Source organism: Martes martes (genome assembly GCF_963455335.1).
Source record: "Martes martes genome assembly, chromosome: 6".
Lineage (NCBI taxonomy): Eukaryota > Metazoa > Chordata > Mammalia > Carnivora > Mustelidae > Martes > Martes martes.
Genome location: NC_137893.1, coordinates 69,649,937 through 69,667,988, shown reverse-complemented (window position 1 = coordinate 69,667,988; position 18,052 = coordinate 69,649,937). Strand labels below are relative to the sequence as shown.

Below are 18,052 nucleotides of genomic sequence, written 5' to 3'. Positions count from 1 at the left end.
TGATTGATTGACAAGTTAATGGTGCAAACAAGTTCAGGAGAAGACAGAGTTGGGACATGACACCATGGGGAGAAGTTATGTGGCTAGAGAGGTAATCACAGATGTTCTGATCAAAACTCAAAGAGAAGATAATTGAGGAGATGCCTGATTAGAAGACCAATTAGGTTGGCAGGAGAAAACCTGGGAGAATCCACTAGTGATAGAGATCAAAAGACAGTCTGAGATCATTCCTGAAAGAGTCCTGAATACCGAGCTAAAGCCAGGTTTGATAAATAGGCCATGATCCGCCCTGTTCCTGGGACTCCCTAGCGTTCCTCAAGCTAGACCAAGGATTCAACCACTCATGTGGCACAGTAGCCTCTTGCCACTTACTCAATACAAGTCACTGAAAAGAATTCTTAAATTTTTTAAGCCAAAGGGATAGTTGGACAGCCAGCCAGCGACATTCCACCAGCTGTTGAGATTTTATATTGCATATAATATATGCCAATCAAATTGTCCTGAGTTCCTAATCCATATTTGTTTGAATCTAACACCATTTTATGGGAGCGTATAGAGTGTGACAACTTCTAGATCCTTCCAGAGTATGGACATAGTGAAAACTATTTAACTAAGAAACTTAGTAAGGTCAGTGCCAGAGGTCTGAAAAACCACCTAGGAGAGAGAAAGCAGAATAAGCAATCAAATAAATAAATAACACACACTCGAAAGCAATGATCTCAAATTGGACTTCGGAGACCCGTCCTCTACATGAGAAAAGTCAACCTTGACACATTCTACTTTCTGATAAATACTTTTATCATCACACCACTGAAAAGAGCCTACATTCTCATCGCCTTATTCATAGCACTAAAGAAAAAAATGGTACTGGCATTCCTGTGTGGGCAGAAACAATGCCCTCAATTCTCAGACTAAAATCAACACGTGGGAACAACTTTCTGACGCCAGAGGGAAATGCAAGCAGCTCTAACTCAGAATGCACGTTCACTCTTGCTCCCAAAGCCGTGCAGGAACTTTCACATTTATTCTCTGGCTTTAAAAAAGCTTCAGCTTTTTCTCAGATGTAGTAAAACCAGCTCTATCATAGAAACAGAGGAAGCAAGTATTTTCATTCTTACTTTGCAATCTGAGGATAGAAAAGAGGAAGTGACTGCCCGTAGACGTCCGAAGAGTCAAAAGAAAAGGAAACATAGGTCTCCTGACTTTACACCCATGGCTTCAACTAAGTCTGACTGTGTTTTGACCTGAGAGGAAAGGACCCCGCTGTTTTAACACACTGTCGCAGGAGTCCTATAGCTGAGTCTCTGGAACATGCAGGCAGGGCCCAGGAGACTCCCTACAACTCTTTCCATTCAAAGTCTGGTATTAGAGGAGCTTGTCACATACCATTAAATATTCCAGTAAGATAAAAACAGATGTTATCAAAGACTAGAAATTATAGCGGCTTCATGAGAAAATATAACCCTCAAAGTTTCCCCCTAAAATTTGAGATCTTTTATTATCAATAGATGACACATTAGTATAAAGTATAAATTGTAATTTTCACTAAATCCAACGAAAAAATACTTCACACAAAGATGTGGAACAAATGAACACAGACTAGGCCTTGGGTCAAAATGAATGCATGGCTTAGCAATAAGCTTATTGTTACATAAGCCAAAAACAACATTAATTACAGTCAAGCCCCTTCCATATTGTTTTTTCACTTACCTGGAATCATGCTCTAAAAATGTCCTCCTATACGATATTTATGTTCACAAATATTGTATTTGTGGGGCATTTTTATCCACTTTTAACAACACATACTGTCATCTCAAAAAAATGCAGACTCGAAAGATAATTAGTTTTTGAAAACAGAGCTGCCTTGGTTCCCTGAGCAAGCTTATTCATTTAATTCCCGAGGTTCAAGAAAGAATAGGCTCAGATGGCCCACAGGAGAAAAAAATGGGGAAACGAGAAGCCTAAAATGAACAGAACAAGGAATACAGGGATATAGATGGACATCTGGAGATCTAGCCACCTATCTTAAGGAAGTAATTGGAGAAACACGTGATGTTCGGACACAAACAATACTATCTCCAAGAATTATCTTTAAGAAAAATAATGCAGTTAATACAGGAACATTTGCATGAAATGGGCTTAAAAGGGGTGCCTCTGTTGACGAAAGGTACTGATGGGTACCACAAACAGGAAACTGCCTAACTTTGCCAATGCTCGAATCACACGGATGAAATCCTATCTATAACGACTACATCTTAACAGATGTAGTGAATTAAAAAAGTCCTCCTGCAGTTGCTATGGCCACACAGCTGCCTACTGTGTTCTAAAATCTAAACAGCACTCTTGACCTTGCTGTCTCCTCCTTTCCAATGACTTTCCAACCTCTTCCGTGTCTCCCCAGCAAATGTTGCTCTATAGATTAGTCTGAATCCTCTCATCCTGGCATTGGAATGCTTTCTAGAACTTCATTTGACTCTATAAGGTCTAAGTTAGGTCATTCTAACTCCTTGAGACTCCTGTACAGACCATGCTTCTCTCCACTGTTGTAGGTGCCCTAAAAGGGAAGATGATCAGGCCCTCTTCAGTGGGGATGCTACAATCTAAAGGACTAGCTGAAAATGAGACACATGTACATACAAAAGAAAAAGAGTAACCACATCTAAAAAGTCATGACAGTTAGAATCTTTGACAGTAAACAGATGGAAACAAGTCTCCTCTCCCAAACCAAATAAAGTGAAAGTATGTATTTCCAACACTGTTGAGTGCTCGCAAAGTTCATCAATAGCTACGCTTTCCTGCAACATACTTCCCCAAGGAGTCCTTAGACACTGATTTCCTGTGTAGAGCTGTGGAACTACAGAGAAGCAGCATCAGCACATCACTCGAACTGTCTAAGGTCAATGCTGGAACGGAAAACAGAAGCGCACTCAAACCACATGATGGCCGCCCTCTGCGCTGCTGCTGAAGAGGAAGTAACAGCAGGTTGGATGCATGGCAGACCCGTGCTAGTGATACTAAGCAAGCAACCAGAGAACCAAAATGGGAAGAAGCACTTGATAAAAGGGAATCAACCAAAATAGGAAATACAACTTAAAACATGTGCATTGTTAGAAGAGCTACTATGACATTGATGATTTATGGCCTATTGTCAGATAGAAAGTCACTGCTGAGAATTCTAATGAAATGCTGGTACATGAAATCTGCTGGGGGATCACATCACTGAAGCCTACTCACATTTCATTTTCCTTCTACTTGAAAGGAGAAAAAAATGTACTCAACACGTATATGCTACACACTAATTTCAAATTTATCTACTGTTCTCAAAAAAGTTCATTTTTAGTGATATATTAAGTAATCATTTATTAACTGAAAAGACAATCTGTACATTAATATAGTCACAAAAAATAAAGGTTCTTATGCTTTTGCCACCAAGTTAAGTCTCAGTGAATTTAACTTTGGTTAATTGCAAACTTTGGTGCATTTAACTTTGCATTCTTTCTCAACTCTGCTTCAAGCAACCCAACAACTTCATTCCCCATGAGTAGCAAAGTCATAGAAGAGGGAATAGTCATACAGATAAGAATGTTATTTTGTACCATTCCAAAATGAGATCTGACATCTAATAAATGAGTGCTAAACAGAAGGGAAAAAAGGGGGGTAGGCACAGTGATTAATATCAGACTTTATTAAGTCAACTGTGACTATGAAACACTTAAATATTCCTAAAAGGGTAACAATGAACAAAGAAAAAGACCAGACAACCCAAAATTAGATGGCAGAATATAGCCACGTATCAGTTATCATATAAAATACCCAGCCTAAACTCACCAGTTAAAACACTAAATTCTCAGGACACCTGGGCGGCTCAGTCGGTTATGTGTCTGTCTGGCTCAGATCATGATCCCAGGGTCCTGGGATTGAGCACCGCACAGGGTTCCCTGCTCGGTGGGGAACCTGCTTCTCTCTCTCTCTCTCTCTCCCCCTCTGCTGCCTCTCTTGTGCTCTCTCTCTCTCCAAATAAATAAAATCTTAAAAAAAAAAAGACTAAATTCTCAAAGTGAATTAAAAAACATATCTCCTCAAAGATATAAGAGCACAATATCTGAAACCAAAGAAATGGAAAAAGATAGTCCAGGCAAATCCTAACCAAAATAAATCCAGTGCAATTAATATAAATGTCAAAACAAATTTTAAGGTACTATATGATGGCAAAAAGGGAAAAATTTTGTACATGTAGATAAAAGGGGAGAAAAAAGACCCATAACAGGATGCGAAAATATTAAGAACTGAATGGCAATGAAAAACCCTATGTTCAAAGTTTGTGCTCTCAACAAGAGATACTTGAAGGGAAAACTAGAGCCAAGATTCTGTATATTGACTATTCAACTCGAGAAACTAGAAAAAGAACAGGGTAATCCCAAGGAAAATATAGAGCAAAGGGAAAAAATGCTACAAAGTAGAAAGGAAAAAACAGAAACAACAAAGTTGTTTCTTTGAAAAAAAAAAAAATTAAAAGGGTAACTCTATAGGAAGAATGATTGGGGGGAAGGCAAATAACACTAGACATAAAAATGGAATAAAAACTGAATATACAAGATGACAATGTTATGAAAAACCTCAGGCCAGCCAATGTATCAAATCAGAGGAGATGGACAGTTATCCCTAAAAATATGAATTACTAAAACTGACTCAAGAAAAAACAGTCAGTATATGGAAATCAAATCAATGATTTAAAATAACAAAAACAAAACAACAACAAAAAAAAACCACCCTACAACTCTCCTCTTTACACTAGGCCAAGACAGTTTTAAAGGTAAGTTCTACCAAATCTCCAAAGAATAAATAATCCATCAGTTATCCAACGTTTTCCAGAGAATATTAAAACGGAAGCAACTTTATGAGGCTTATAACCTAGGTCACAAAATCTCCAAAAGTGGATAAAAGAAAGTTAAAGGTAATATATGCAAAAACCCCACATTAAAAAATACAGAATGAATACCAAGTCATCACGAATAAGTAGAGATGATGTGGAAAAATTCACCTTGGTGGATACTGGCTGGAATTGAAACTGGCACAACCACTTTGGGGATCACTTTGCAGTACTGGGGAAACCTAAGGAAGTACAACTTCATTCTATCAACGTCCCAATTCCACAACATCCCAATTCCACTACAAAGTGTCCACCCTGAAGCAACTCTTGCACAGTAAACAAGGCAAGGAGTAAGATTATGTTCACTGAAGCACTGATTGTTATACTACAAAAAGAAATGGAGCCTCCATGGAGGAAGGGAGAAACTCGTTCAGTCATTCACAGTAAACTAGAGAGTGGTTGAACAAAGTAGATTTACATGCTATAAAAAGATGTACAGAGCAAGAGAGGAGAGAGGGGATGGAGATTTTAGCAAAGTCTTTAAGGTTTTAGTTCTTTTAAAAAAAATCTGAAACACATGGCAACATGGGAACATCTGATTAAAATTTTTATGGTGAATTGTCAATTATTTTCTAGATTTTGTAGTTTTTATATACATCGTGACTTTAAAAGACAGGCCACAAAAATAGATTTAAACCATAAAGCACATTGGTAAATCTTGGGAACATCTGATTAAAATTTTTATGGTGAATTGTTAATTATTTGCTAGAGTTTGTAGTTTTTATATACATCGTGATTTTAAAAGACCACAAAAATAGATTTAAACCATAAAGCACATTGGTAAATCTTGAGGTATGGTGATACAAAGAGATTCAGAGATAGCAGGGACCTCCTCAATTATCTAAGGAATCTTATATTCTATAGATGAAGTCAGTTTCTGGGCCTCAGTTTGGTTTGAATAAAATGACTTAAGGTCAAGTTATCATATCAAGCTGTTTCTCATATTCTAGACACCCTAACTTCTAGGATAGGTAGGAGAAACAAGGGACATGTGGTCAAATGTAACTGAGTCAAATTCAGACCAGCTACCCATTGTGTTCCTTACTGTCCCCTCACCCCCAGATATACAGTGTCAGGCAGTCTTCCCCATGCCCATCCCTGTCTCTCTCAGAGCTTTAAGGATTTTTAATCCTCTTTTGCTACTCCTGTTCTTGAAATAACTGAAATATCAGAATAATTATAACGAAAATGAGTACAACAAAGGCAAGGACTTAGGAGACATTCATCTTAGCACCCTCCAACCTTGTACTCTAATACACGTTTTAAATATATAATAAACTACTGTTCAACTAGATAGGTCTATTTCACCAAGCTGAATGCCTTTATTATAAAGTATAACTTCTATTTTTAATAAGGAAGAATGTAAGGAATGAGGAAAAAATAACTTTAATATGTATATAGATGAGAAGACCCTCAAAAAAGATTATTTAGAGACCATATTTTCAATGAACAAAAGGGGTCCCACGCATAGCAAATGAAACAGGCTAGTTTGGTGATCAGGTCCATGATGTCTGGAGTCAAACTGCCAGGTCTGGAATTCGGGCTCACCCACGAACTAGCTGGGAAACTCCAGACAAGTTATGTAAACTCTCTAAGCCTTACATTTGCCCACTGTAACAATGAAAATACCCACAATAATACCTACTAATACCTACCTCACAGAGAGTCTCACAAGTGTGATGTGAACTCATCCAACGGAAACAGCTGACACAGTTCTTCAGTGAACATCAACTATTAGCAAATGTTCTTGTAAATAAAGCAACTTAGCTATGAAAACCAACAAGCTCTTCTGACTGACAAAATTATAAGGTATGAGATGATTTTAAAGTTATATTGGTTTTGGTCACATCCCAGCTAATGAATTACATGCCTTGTAAATCAAGAGTGTTTTTTAATTAAATAATACTAAATAATATACACTAAATAATTGAGCTTGATTTTAAGTCAGTATCTGACTTGGAATTAAAAATGAAAAAAAAAAAAAAAACAGGTAGTGTTAAAGTGAAATTAGCATGGCTCTTGAAATAATCAACACAGCACTACTGGTTTTCCTCAAGTGAATCCCTTACGGACAAAGATAACAGTCCAACCATTTAATGTTCATTCAGAACAAACACCTGCCAACCCACGTGACCCGAGCAAACTAGCCAAACCCTGGTCCTGACTCCCGCCCCACTGCAAGGGTCAGGAAATACTGTCTGTAATAGAAATGGCCCTCTTGTAGCTTTTCGTGTTTTTTAAAGCAAAACTGACAGGCCAGCTTATAGGAACATGGAAAGGTACACACTATGCCGCCGCACCAGTGAGAGCAGCCTGTACTTCCGCTCTCCGGCGGGGCCCTGTCTCACCTCCAGGTCACAGCTGTACTCGGTGCTGTCCAGGAGGATCACTTTGCACTGGACTGTTTTGGTCTTCTTGCTGGCTTTCTGGGAGGCCTTCTCTGCTTTTAGCTCATTGGTCTGCACTTCCTTGGTCTCCCTCTTTGCTGCTTCTTCTGACTTATCTTCCTGCATCTCCTTCGCCTTCTCTTCTCTCTCCTTCCTTACCTCTTCAGCAGGCTGTTAACGGAAAAAAGGAAGTTCGTACTAAAGTTAGCCAATCCGCAGAAGAACCAACTATTCAAAGGAAAATCTTCGGTAAGAATTGTGATTGTCAAAAACCGTCAGCCTCAGTTTTTTAAAGACTTCAAGATTTTGCCGGAAAGGGTATTTCCCTGTATCGCCCTTCCCCCAATCCACCACCCATTTTCTCATTTTGCCGATTTGGTAATTTCAGCATTAAATAAGTAAAAGAAACTACGTCCTGGCAACTAAAATTTAAATATCATTTCAAATAATAAAATATAAATATAAAATATAATTTCGCATCATGGCAAAACCTAGGCTTCATTAAGCAACCAAAATGCTCACATGTACAAATCTATTTCTTCCTACTCACTGAACACTTACATATATCAAATCAAAGGTATTAAAATCTATACTACTTAAAAAAGAGAGGTGGTAGAATTCGGAGAGTATCCATTTAACCTTAAAAGGAAGAGTCATGAATCGTTTTTTATGGTTTACATAAATAGTCGATTTTTTGGTCTTATTATCTTGGCCAGGTTTAAAGAAGTAACGAGAAGGCCGTGGCAGACACTGTAAGCCACAGTAGTGTCTGAATATAAGAAATCTGGATAGGATTCCAAAGAAAAAACTCCTTTCGGTATGTGGTTAAAACACCAAGCTTTCGGGGCGCCTGGGTGGCTCAGTGGGTTAAAGCCTCTGCCTTCGGCTCGGGTCATGATCCCAGGGTCCTGGGATCGAGCCCCACATCAGGCTCTCTGCTCAGCAGGGGGCCTGCTTCCTCCTCTCTCTCTGCCTGCCTCTCAGCCTACTTGTAATCTCTGTGAAATAAATGAATAAAATCTTTAAAAAAATAAATAAATAAAACACCAAGCTTTCACTTCCAGACAATTCATTCTCAAACATACCTGTGCCTCAGCATGGCTCACAGAGGGCTTCTCTTCCTTGACATCAACTTTCACCTCCTGCTGCTTTCTCTGAGCGGTTTCTTCAACATCGCCCTTGGCCTGCCTTTCTCCTTCAGGAAGAGATTCTTCTTGGTCTAAAACCTCCTCCACGGCAGCTTGGGCAGGCTCTTTTTTATCTCCTCTGTCTTTAGCCGCTACTAAGGTATAGGACTTCTGTTTCTTAAGCCATGGGGGTATGAATCGAGAAATGCCCCTGCTCTCAGACGGATCCCTCTCTTTCTTCTGGCGGCGTGGACTACTTTGGCTTTCAGCTGTAGGAGAAGACTGGGAACGTTTTTCCTCCTCCGGATCGGAGGACTGATTCTGCTGATTTTCTGCTACTTCTTTAGGTTTTTCCTTGGTGGCATCTGCTCCTAATGGCTCAGATTCCTTCTTCACCTCAGATGCGGAGCCTACTTCAGTGGTCATGGTTACAGCATATGCTGTAAACGAAACAAAACAAACAAACAAAAAATCACAAAATGTTATCGTACAAACTCACAGTTTTAGTTTAGAGGTAAGGAACATTGGGGAGGAAGGGTAGGAAAGGAAATGGCAGAGAGATGAAAGGGAGAAAATGTGTAGAGAAGGAAAGCTCATACGCACAAAACAAAATGGAGATTGCTACTCTTAGAATTCTCCATCAGAATCAAGAACCAGAAGTTGCATCACAATAGAACTAACTGATTCTGTACTGGTAGGGCTTAAAACCGTTAACAGCTTAGAGTGATTACTTTTATTAAGTTTCATCTAGCCATAAATAATTTTCCCCGCAGAACTTCCATTTTTAAAGGAAAGTTACTTTTCTCTCTACTTAGTATCCCTTATTCTATAATACAAAAATTTACTGATAATGTTAGAAAGTATGGAAACAGATTTCACTGTAATTTCACATAGTGAAATCAAAATCTACAAAAATGTGAGGTATCGTGCTCGCTTCAGCAGCACATATACAAAAATGTGAGGTATAAAAAAATATCAGGTATTATAAAGATGAAGTCTAAATGTGGAGTGCTTAATAGTGAGAAAATTAGATCTGGGGGAAAGAAGGTATTTTTCCCCCCCACAATTTAAATCCCATAATATACCAACATTATTTCAGTGCAGCATTCTTCCGAGAATACTCAGACTACGACCAAAAATATAACCCTCCATCCCACTCAACCTCAAACATGGTTTTCTTTGTAGATGAGATTTTAAGATAAGTATCTCAGGGCCCCTAATCGAAACCAAATGAAGACATTATAGTGGTGGGGAGAAGTGCATCTAATAATTGGTCCTATCACAACTAATGAAAAAAACCCTGAAATCTGAAAGTAGGGCACCTGGGTGGCTCAGTTGGTTAAGCAGCCGACTCTCAGGTCATAATCTCAATCCTGGGATTGAGCCCCACAGTGGGCTCTGTGCTCAGCGGGGAGTCTGCTTGAGACTCTCTCTCTTTCCCTCTGCCCCCCACCCCGGTCACACTCTAAAATAAATCTATAAAAAATAAATAAATCTGAAAGTAAATGGTTGTCTCAATTTCACATAAGCAAAGAGGTACTTTTTAAAGTATAGCTCCCCCACTGACACTAAAAAAAAAAAAAAAAAAAATAGGAACAGCAGAAAGAGTACACTCTCTCCTCTCTCGACAATGACAAAAGGTCAGGCACCCTAGCCAACAGCAAATTTTCCGGCTATCTTCAAAAGTGGTACAAACCTTGAATAGCTCAAAACATAAAAATACACTTGTTCTTTTTTAAAGCTTTATTGAAATATAATTCACATACCCTAAAATTCACCAACTTAGAAAGTAGGTTAATGGTTTTGAGTCTAGTCACAAGATCAACAACCATCATCACTATCTAATTCTAGGACATTTTCATCATTCCCAAAAGAAACTTTGTAACCCATTAATAGTTACTGTCCATTCTCCCCCTCGCCCTGCTCCTGGCAATTATTTTCAACCTATGTGGATCTGACTATTCTAGACATTTCAAATAGATGGCATTTTCACTGAGCATAATGCTTTCAAGGTTCATCCATGTTGTAGCATGTATCAGTATTAAACTCATTAAAATATCCTTCACCGCCTTTTGCAAATCACGTATCTGATAAAAGTCTAGTATCTAGGCGGCCTGGGTGGCTCAGATGGTTAAGTGTCTGCCTTCGGCTCAGGTCAGGATCCTAGAGTCCTGGGATCGAGCTCCACATCAGGCTCCCTGCTCAGTGGGGAGCCTGCTTCTCCCTCTGCCAATCTCTGTCTCCATGAATAAATAAATAAAATCTTAAAAAAAGTCCAGTATCTAGAATATATCAAGAATTCCGAGGGGCGCCTGGGTGGCTCAGTGGGTTAAAGCCTCTGCCTTCTGCTCAGGTCATGATCCCAGGGTCCTGGGATCGAGCCCCACACCAGGCTCTCCGCTCAGCAGGGAGCCTGCTTCCCCACCCCCTGCCTACCTCTCTGTCTACTTGTGAGCTCTGTCTGTCAAATAAATAAATAAAATCTTAAAAAAAAAAAAAAAAAAAAAGAACTCTGATAACTCATCAAAGACCAAAAAAAAAAAAAAAAAAAATTATGGGCAAAGAAATTTGAGTAGACATTTCTCCAGTAAAAATATACAAATGGCCAATAAGCACTTGAAACAACACTCATCATCATCAGTCATTAGGAAGATACAAACCCAAACCACCATGAGATGCCAATTCATATACATTAAAGGATGGCTATCATCAAACAGACAGTAACAGTACTGGTGAGGATGGGGAAAATGTAGAGCTCTCAACCTTGATGGTAGCAATGTGAGACGACACAGCTCCTTTGGAAAAGTTTCTCAAATAGTTAGTTAGCATAGGACTTAGCAATTCCACTCCTACGTATATACCCAAGAGAAATGAAAACACATGTTTTCAGGAAAACTTGTCAACAAATGTTCCTAACAGCCTTATTCATACTACTCAAAATATAGAAACAAACCAAATTCCTACCAACTGATGGAGGGATAAACAAAATAGGTGTGTCCATACAATATTGTTACATCATAAAAAGGACTGAAGTACAATATATGTTGCCACAAACAACACTTGAAAACATTATTCTAAGTGAAAAATTCAAAAGTTCTAGGATGCATGCATGGGTGGCTCAGTCGGTTAAGTGTCTGCCTTCGGCTCAGGTCATGATCCCAGGGTTCTGGGATTGAATCCTGCATTGGGCTCCTTGCTCAGCAGGGAGCCTGCTTCTCCCTCTGCCTGCCACTTCCCCTTCGTGTGCTCACACTCTCTCTGACAAATAAATAAAACCTTTAAAAAATATATAAAAGGTCACATGCTGAATAAGTAAATCCATAGAGACAAAGCAGATTAGTGGTTGCAAAGGGCTGGAAGATGGAGAGAATAATGAGCAACCACGAATAATGAGCAACCACATTTTAAGGGTTTCCTTGGGGGGTGATGAAAATGTTCTGGAATTACACAGTGGTAATGGTTGTACAACCCTGTGAATACACTGAAAACCACTGAATTGTAAATTTTAAAAGAGTAAGAATAACTAAAAATAATTTTTAAAATGTTATTCATAGCGTGCCTGAGTGTCTCAGTGGGTTAAGCATCTGACTCTTGATTTAGGCTCAGGTCGTGATTTCAGGATCCTGAGATGGGACCCCACCAGGCTCTGCACTCAGCAGGGAGTCTTGCCTCTCCTTCCCCCTCTTCTCCTTCCCCTGCTCATGCTTGCACTCTCTCTCAAATAGACAAAATCTTTTAAAAAAAATGTTATTCACTTCTAATATGTGAGGATGAAAACATTCAGTCAGCCTGCCTATATTTAATGGGCCCCTACAGTGTGCCAGGTACAGGTCCCATGAATAAAGGACTGCCTTTGAGAAGGTGAAGGTAGGGGAGAAAGTGGTGTACAGATGAATCAAGAGCACATTGCTTAAAAAAAGGCCCAAGACAGATAATTCACCCAGATTCAGAGAAGAGGGTCATCAGGTAAGCCTTTCTGCAAAAGCGGACATCTGAGTTGCTTTAAAATGATGAGCGTTCATTCGGGCGAGGGAGTCAGTTGGGAGGCATGTTTGTAGAAACATAAGAAAATTCCTCTTACAGGAAACCACAAATACTGCACAATAATACACTGTACGAGCGAACTAGGAGCTTGCTACAGGGATAGAGAAGAAGGGGAGAGGTGAATTGGCAATGACAAAGTAGGACAGTAGAAACCAGGATATAAAAGGTTGTGTGTATCATGCTAAGAAAGCTCTTGAGGTTGATTTAAAAACAGTTAAGAAGTCACATCAGCATTTTACAGAGATAGGAGTAATGTAATCAGACCCACATTTTGGATAGCCCAGCCTGGCTGGAAAATACAGGATGAGAGAAGAGACTGAAAGAGAACAATAATCCACACACGAGAAGACGAGGGTCTGCATTTGGGCAGCAGTAGCGAGATGAAGGAGAAGAAATGCATCCAATGGTAAAGAGGTAGATGGCACGACACGGCATCCACAATGAATGTAGCAAGCCAAGAGAGGAAAAGTGTCGAGGGAAAGTCTCGGGTCATGGGAGACTGGGGTGATGGTGGAACCATCCACTGGAATGAGGAACAAGGAAAGAGGGTCTGGGGTGCCTGGGTGGCTCAGTGGGTTAAAGCCTCTGCCTTCGGCTCGGGTCATGATCCCAGGGTCTTGGGATCGAGCCCCATGTCGGGCTCTCTGCTTGGCCAGGAGCCTGCTTCCTCCTCTCTCTCTCTGCCTGCTTCTCTGCCTACTTGTGATTTCTGTCTGTCGAATAAATAAACAAATAATCTTAAAAAAAAAAAAAAAAAAGGAAAGAGGGTCTGACTGAGACAAATCCGGTTTTGAATTCACTGCAATTGACCAGTCTCTCGAGTTGACTATATGGCACACAGGTCTTGAACAGAGACTGGATATGTGCGAGAGAAGCAGATTTGGGAGATGTCATCATATGGGGGACAGCTAAAAGCACCAGTGATACCGAGGCCACCTAGAGAAGAAGTGTATTTGAGTTTAGAGGGGCCTGAGCAGAACTTTATCCCCACCCAACATTTCAGGATCAGTTAGAAGAAAAGGCATGAGGGAGAGGAGAAATACATAGTGAGACCAGGAGCTGAGAGGAACTAATGTCCCTGGGGGCAACGCTACCAAGGAGGAATAGTTAGGTAACGAGAACATTTACAGTCCAATCTTACTTCTCGTTTTTAGGCATGTATTTTTAATTCTGTGTTTGAATATTTGCACGTATCAGTTCACTATCTCTATAAAGTATGAAAGTATTAAGTGTAGGTCTGTTAGTAACATGCCTAACTTCTATTGTGTTGATGTAAACACTGTATTTTGTCAAACTGGGAAGTAAACCCCACAAATAAAGCCAGGTGGGCTACAAAGGTTCCGGCCTGTTATATTGTTGGAAAAATCTATCATAATATTCCTGAAGATCAAAAACTGGTGATATTGAGCAAAATTAAGCTATATGTTTTATGTAGTTTTTGTGGAAAATACTAGTTCAATATAAACTAAAATGTGCCAAATATTAAGGCGTCACCTTCATTTAGGAAGACAAGAGGCATGATTCGTTAAGTCATTGTAAAGCTAATGTCATCATTACTGAGCTTTCTTCTCCAAAGATCTGAAATGAAAGCTCAGGTAAATAGAATGAAGTTACTATTCATAAGTCTAAGTTGTTTTTTACCCTCAATTTATTTAAAATTAATTAATTTTAATAAGAGAATCAGTTGTTCTCTTTATTAGTTTGATTTTGTTGTTGTTTAAATTCCACATAAAGGAGAGATCTTAAGGGGTCTTTCTTTGACATTTCACTCACCATAATGTTCTTTGGGTCCATCCATGACACTGTAAATGGCAAGATTCCATTCTTGTTTATGAATAAATAATAGTCGTGTGTGTGTGTGTGTGTGTGTGTGCGCGCACGCGCGTGTTTGTCACAATTTCTTTATCCATTCTCCCATCAATGGAATCTTAGGTTGTTTCCACATGTTGGCTATTGTAAATAATGCTACAGTGAACATGGGTTCATGTACCTTTTTGAGTTAGTGTGCTTTCGTTTTCTTCTAATAACCCAGAAAAGGAACTGCTGAATCACACGGTAGTTAACTTTTCTTTTTTTTTAATTTTCTGAAGGACGTCCACACTGTTTTCTCTAGTGGCTGTATCACTATTAGGTATTTAAAATGCAAAACCATGCCTTCCAGTAAGACCTTTACATGAGTTCTTGAACTGGCCCCATATTGCACAGAAAGTCTTTTTCCTCCTTTAAAGTACCATTTTCCATGTACCACTTAAGTGGAGATTATTTACATTAATCACGAAATGACCAAAGTTGATTTTTAGTATATACTCTCTAATTACATTTTAAGAGTTGAACCAATGCCCTGATAGAAATTAAAATAAAAATGTCCCACCCTTGTCCAAGCTAATCAAGATAATTGGTAGCTCTTTAATTACTTTGGCTATGAGAAATAATCTGGAGGCCAATCAAGTAAAGTTGATTTTTGATCAAAATATTTTAAATATATATATTTAATGAAATGAAATATAAAATTAAAGTTTTCACTGTATGTTAGAAGCATTAATATTTATAGTTTAATCATAAGAACTATCACTTACTGGGTCAGACATCATACACATAATTTCTGCTCTTCAAAACATCCTACAGAAGAGGTATTATCCCCATGCTGTATGAAATAAAAAGTTAAGTGACTTGTCCAAGGCCACTGAATGGAGGACCACACAGCTGTATACATGTGTCTTCACCTGTATTTCTTAATGTTGGAATGACTGAATCAAACAGGGCTCTTGGCGTAGTCCTCAAAGAAAATCCATACCAGTTTGTGAAAATGACTACAGAATATGACTCTATTGTCATTCATTATAATTAGGGGCTGGCCCTCCCCCAATAAGAAATTTATAGATGAGTTCCCACCACAAAGGAAATCATATTTGAATGTTATGACTTGGCCATTCACAACTGAGCTGATGGGCAGAAATTAAAGACAAGGTGTTAACACAGAGACAAAGAGCACAGATAAACCAGACCTTTATTCCTCACAAAGTTAGTCTTCCTCAATCACTACTGTATTCACACTTATAAGCTATTAAGAACCTCAGAGCAGATCAATAGCATCCATCCAAATGCAAGTTACAAGATAAAAAAAGCAGGAGGGAGGCGAGTGGGTAGTGGGCTACAAGGGTGATGGATATTAAGGAAGGCACTTGCTGTGATGAATCACTGAATTCCACTCCTGAAATCAATATCGCATTATATGGTAGCTGGACGCCAAATAAAAATTAAAAACAAAAACAAGATAAACAATAGAACTGGCTAATTGTATAAAATTGTATTTTGTAAATACTCAAAAATAAGGGTAGATATAATTATCTGTAAATAAGTACATTCTTAAAATAGTTTCAAGAGATCAACAAAACTCAAACCTAAACACTACCTTCTTTGTTGACATAACGGTTTCTTGAACAAATTACCACCATCAAGAAAACATGATTATAGCACAGCCATTCACCATAATTATCATGCCTGTGACTCTCAAGAGTTTCAAATGTGGATAAGCCTTTAAACTCCAACACCCACTAAAAAATGGAAACTCCAGCAGTGGAACCCTCCCAATAAAAGGAAACCCCCATAAGAGCTGGGATCTTTCTTTTCTTCACAGCTATGTTCCCAGCGTCTAGACTGGCACGGAGAGGTACCAGTCAGAGTGCTGTGAAATCATCTCCTCTAATATCTCATTTTATCTTATCAACAAGGAAACTGAGGCTCAGAAAGACAGGAGATTTGCCCAAGATCACAAAGCTAGACTCAGGAAGCCAAACCCAGAACAGTGGTTTCCCAAACTCTAGCTATGCTCATTCCACTAATTACCTATTATAAATGCAATTACAAACACCTAAAACCCATCACTAGTATAGTTATATAGCATACTAAGTAAAGCCCTGTCTACTTACCAGCAACCAGAAGGAATATCGCTGTGAACAGCCAAGCCCATTAGACAAGCATGTGCTTCTGACACAATTACCATGTTGGCACACCCCATGTGGGTCCATACAAGTGTTCATTATTGTGACGACTCCATGAGAAACAGCATGCATCACTTCACACACAACCAAGCAGAAAACCATCAACAGAGGATCAGCACTCCTTTTTTTTCTTACCTTTAAAATGGGAGGTAAATTCCAAAGTGCCTTCTCTCACTAGCCTAAATAAACTACCACATAACATCATGCTAGTGAACACACTGGCCCACAACAAACCGAGCAAAGCAGATACCCAACTCTAGACAGTCCTACAAAGAACTTCAAGCTTGGGCTTTATGCTAATTATTGGGTCCAGATGTTTCCTTAAAACCTTGAGAAAACCAGTGCTACTCTAAGAGCCCTCGCTGTGTCCAGAGAACAAGGCAGGTGCCGCAGCCAGCAGAGCTGCTCTCCTCCTCGGCAGAGATCAGAGCAATAGGAGCTCTTGGAATTCTACCAACAAAGCTCAATCCATTAGCTAGGGGACTCCAGATTTACAAAAGGGAAAAGTACGCATGTCTAAATTCCAAAATGGTGGTAAGAGAACCAAGAGAGGCTTACCTGTGGAGGTAAGGAGAAAGAAATCAAGCTATGCCACAAATACCAAACTTCTAGAATATGGGCAACGTGTGCGCGGTTTCAATGTGGTCACTTTCTAAGTCTGACGAAACTGGTTTTCATCTAGGCGTGACTGGCCAGAGTATAAACTTTCTGATACCCACAATCACTGGCTTATGTGCATGTCCCCCACCAGCCTACAGCCCAGGAGAAAGTCTTTTAATACCCAACCTCATTCCCTGAAAGCATCGAATGGAAGAAAAAAACAAAACGGGAACCCCAATAGAGAAATGATTCGGCAACCACCTAACTCTACTTAGGAAAGAATAAAAGCCATGCTTCCCCAATATGTACAACAGGAAGAGGAAGGGAGGAGGGAAAGGAGGAGGGAGTCAAAGGGAAGAAAAAGGAAAAAAATATCTGGAGAGGGAAAGGAATCACAAAGACAGGCCAACTGCACATAATTAGAGCAGACTGCATGTAATTCCTCTCTCCCTCATGGGTTTATTTTTCTTGAGTGTCAGAAGGTCTATAGAATACAGCATTCCATATTCAAATATGTACAGCTACATTCCAAAGGGACGACCTGTCGTTCAAATGATCTCTGTGGTGAGGATAAGCGTATTATTTTTTAAACAATCCAATGTTGTTCACCCTAGTTACCTTAATAACACACTCTATGGCTTGTTTTTTCTTAAAAGGGATAAAGAATCTATAAAAGAGAAAGAACTATTACTGTAAAGATAAAAGTTCGCATCTGGCTTAAATTAAACCCACATACACAAAAGATATGAACTGTAGCCCTCGGCCAGCTCAAGCCTCGGCAAGATCAGATTACATTCACAGCACGTATTTCCTCCACCCTCTCTTGTTCTAACAGAACTCAAGTTTTGCTGGGCTTCACTCTCTCCTCCACATGCAGGCCTCCAGGCCAGGCCACAAGGCAATGATCTGGTCTAAGGCCTTCCTGGCTGTCTCCTGCCCCCTGCCAAGAAAACCTGCAGAAAC

The 18,052-nt window shown here is 39.4% G+C and overlaps 1 protein-coding gene across 2 annotated transcripts in view; it reads right to left on the bottom strand.

Annotated features, from left to right (window-relative positions):
• EPB41L2 (erythrocyte membrane protein band 4.1 like 2) overlaps positions 1-18,052 on the bottom strand; it is a 216,598-nt gene that overhangs the window by 105,843 nt on the left and 92,703 nt on the right. For both annotated transcript variants that reach the window (XM_080806711.1, XM_080806712.1), the window contains exons 2-3: positions 8,403-8,884; positions 7,279-7,488 (exon numbers count right to left, since the gene is read on the bottom strand). In XM_080806711.1, coding sequence (XP_080662837.1) covers positions 7,279-7,488; positions 8,403-8,870 — 678 coding nt within the window. In that variant the 5' untranslated portion in view covers positions 8,871-8,884. The remainder of the gene's footprint in view (positions 1-7,278; positions 7,489-8,402; positions 8,885-18,052) is intronic.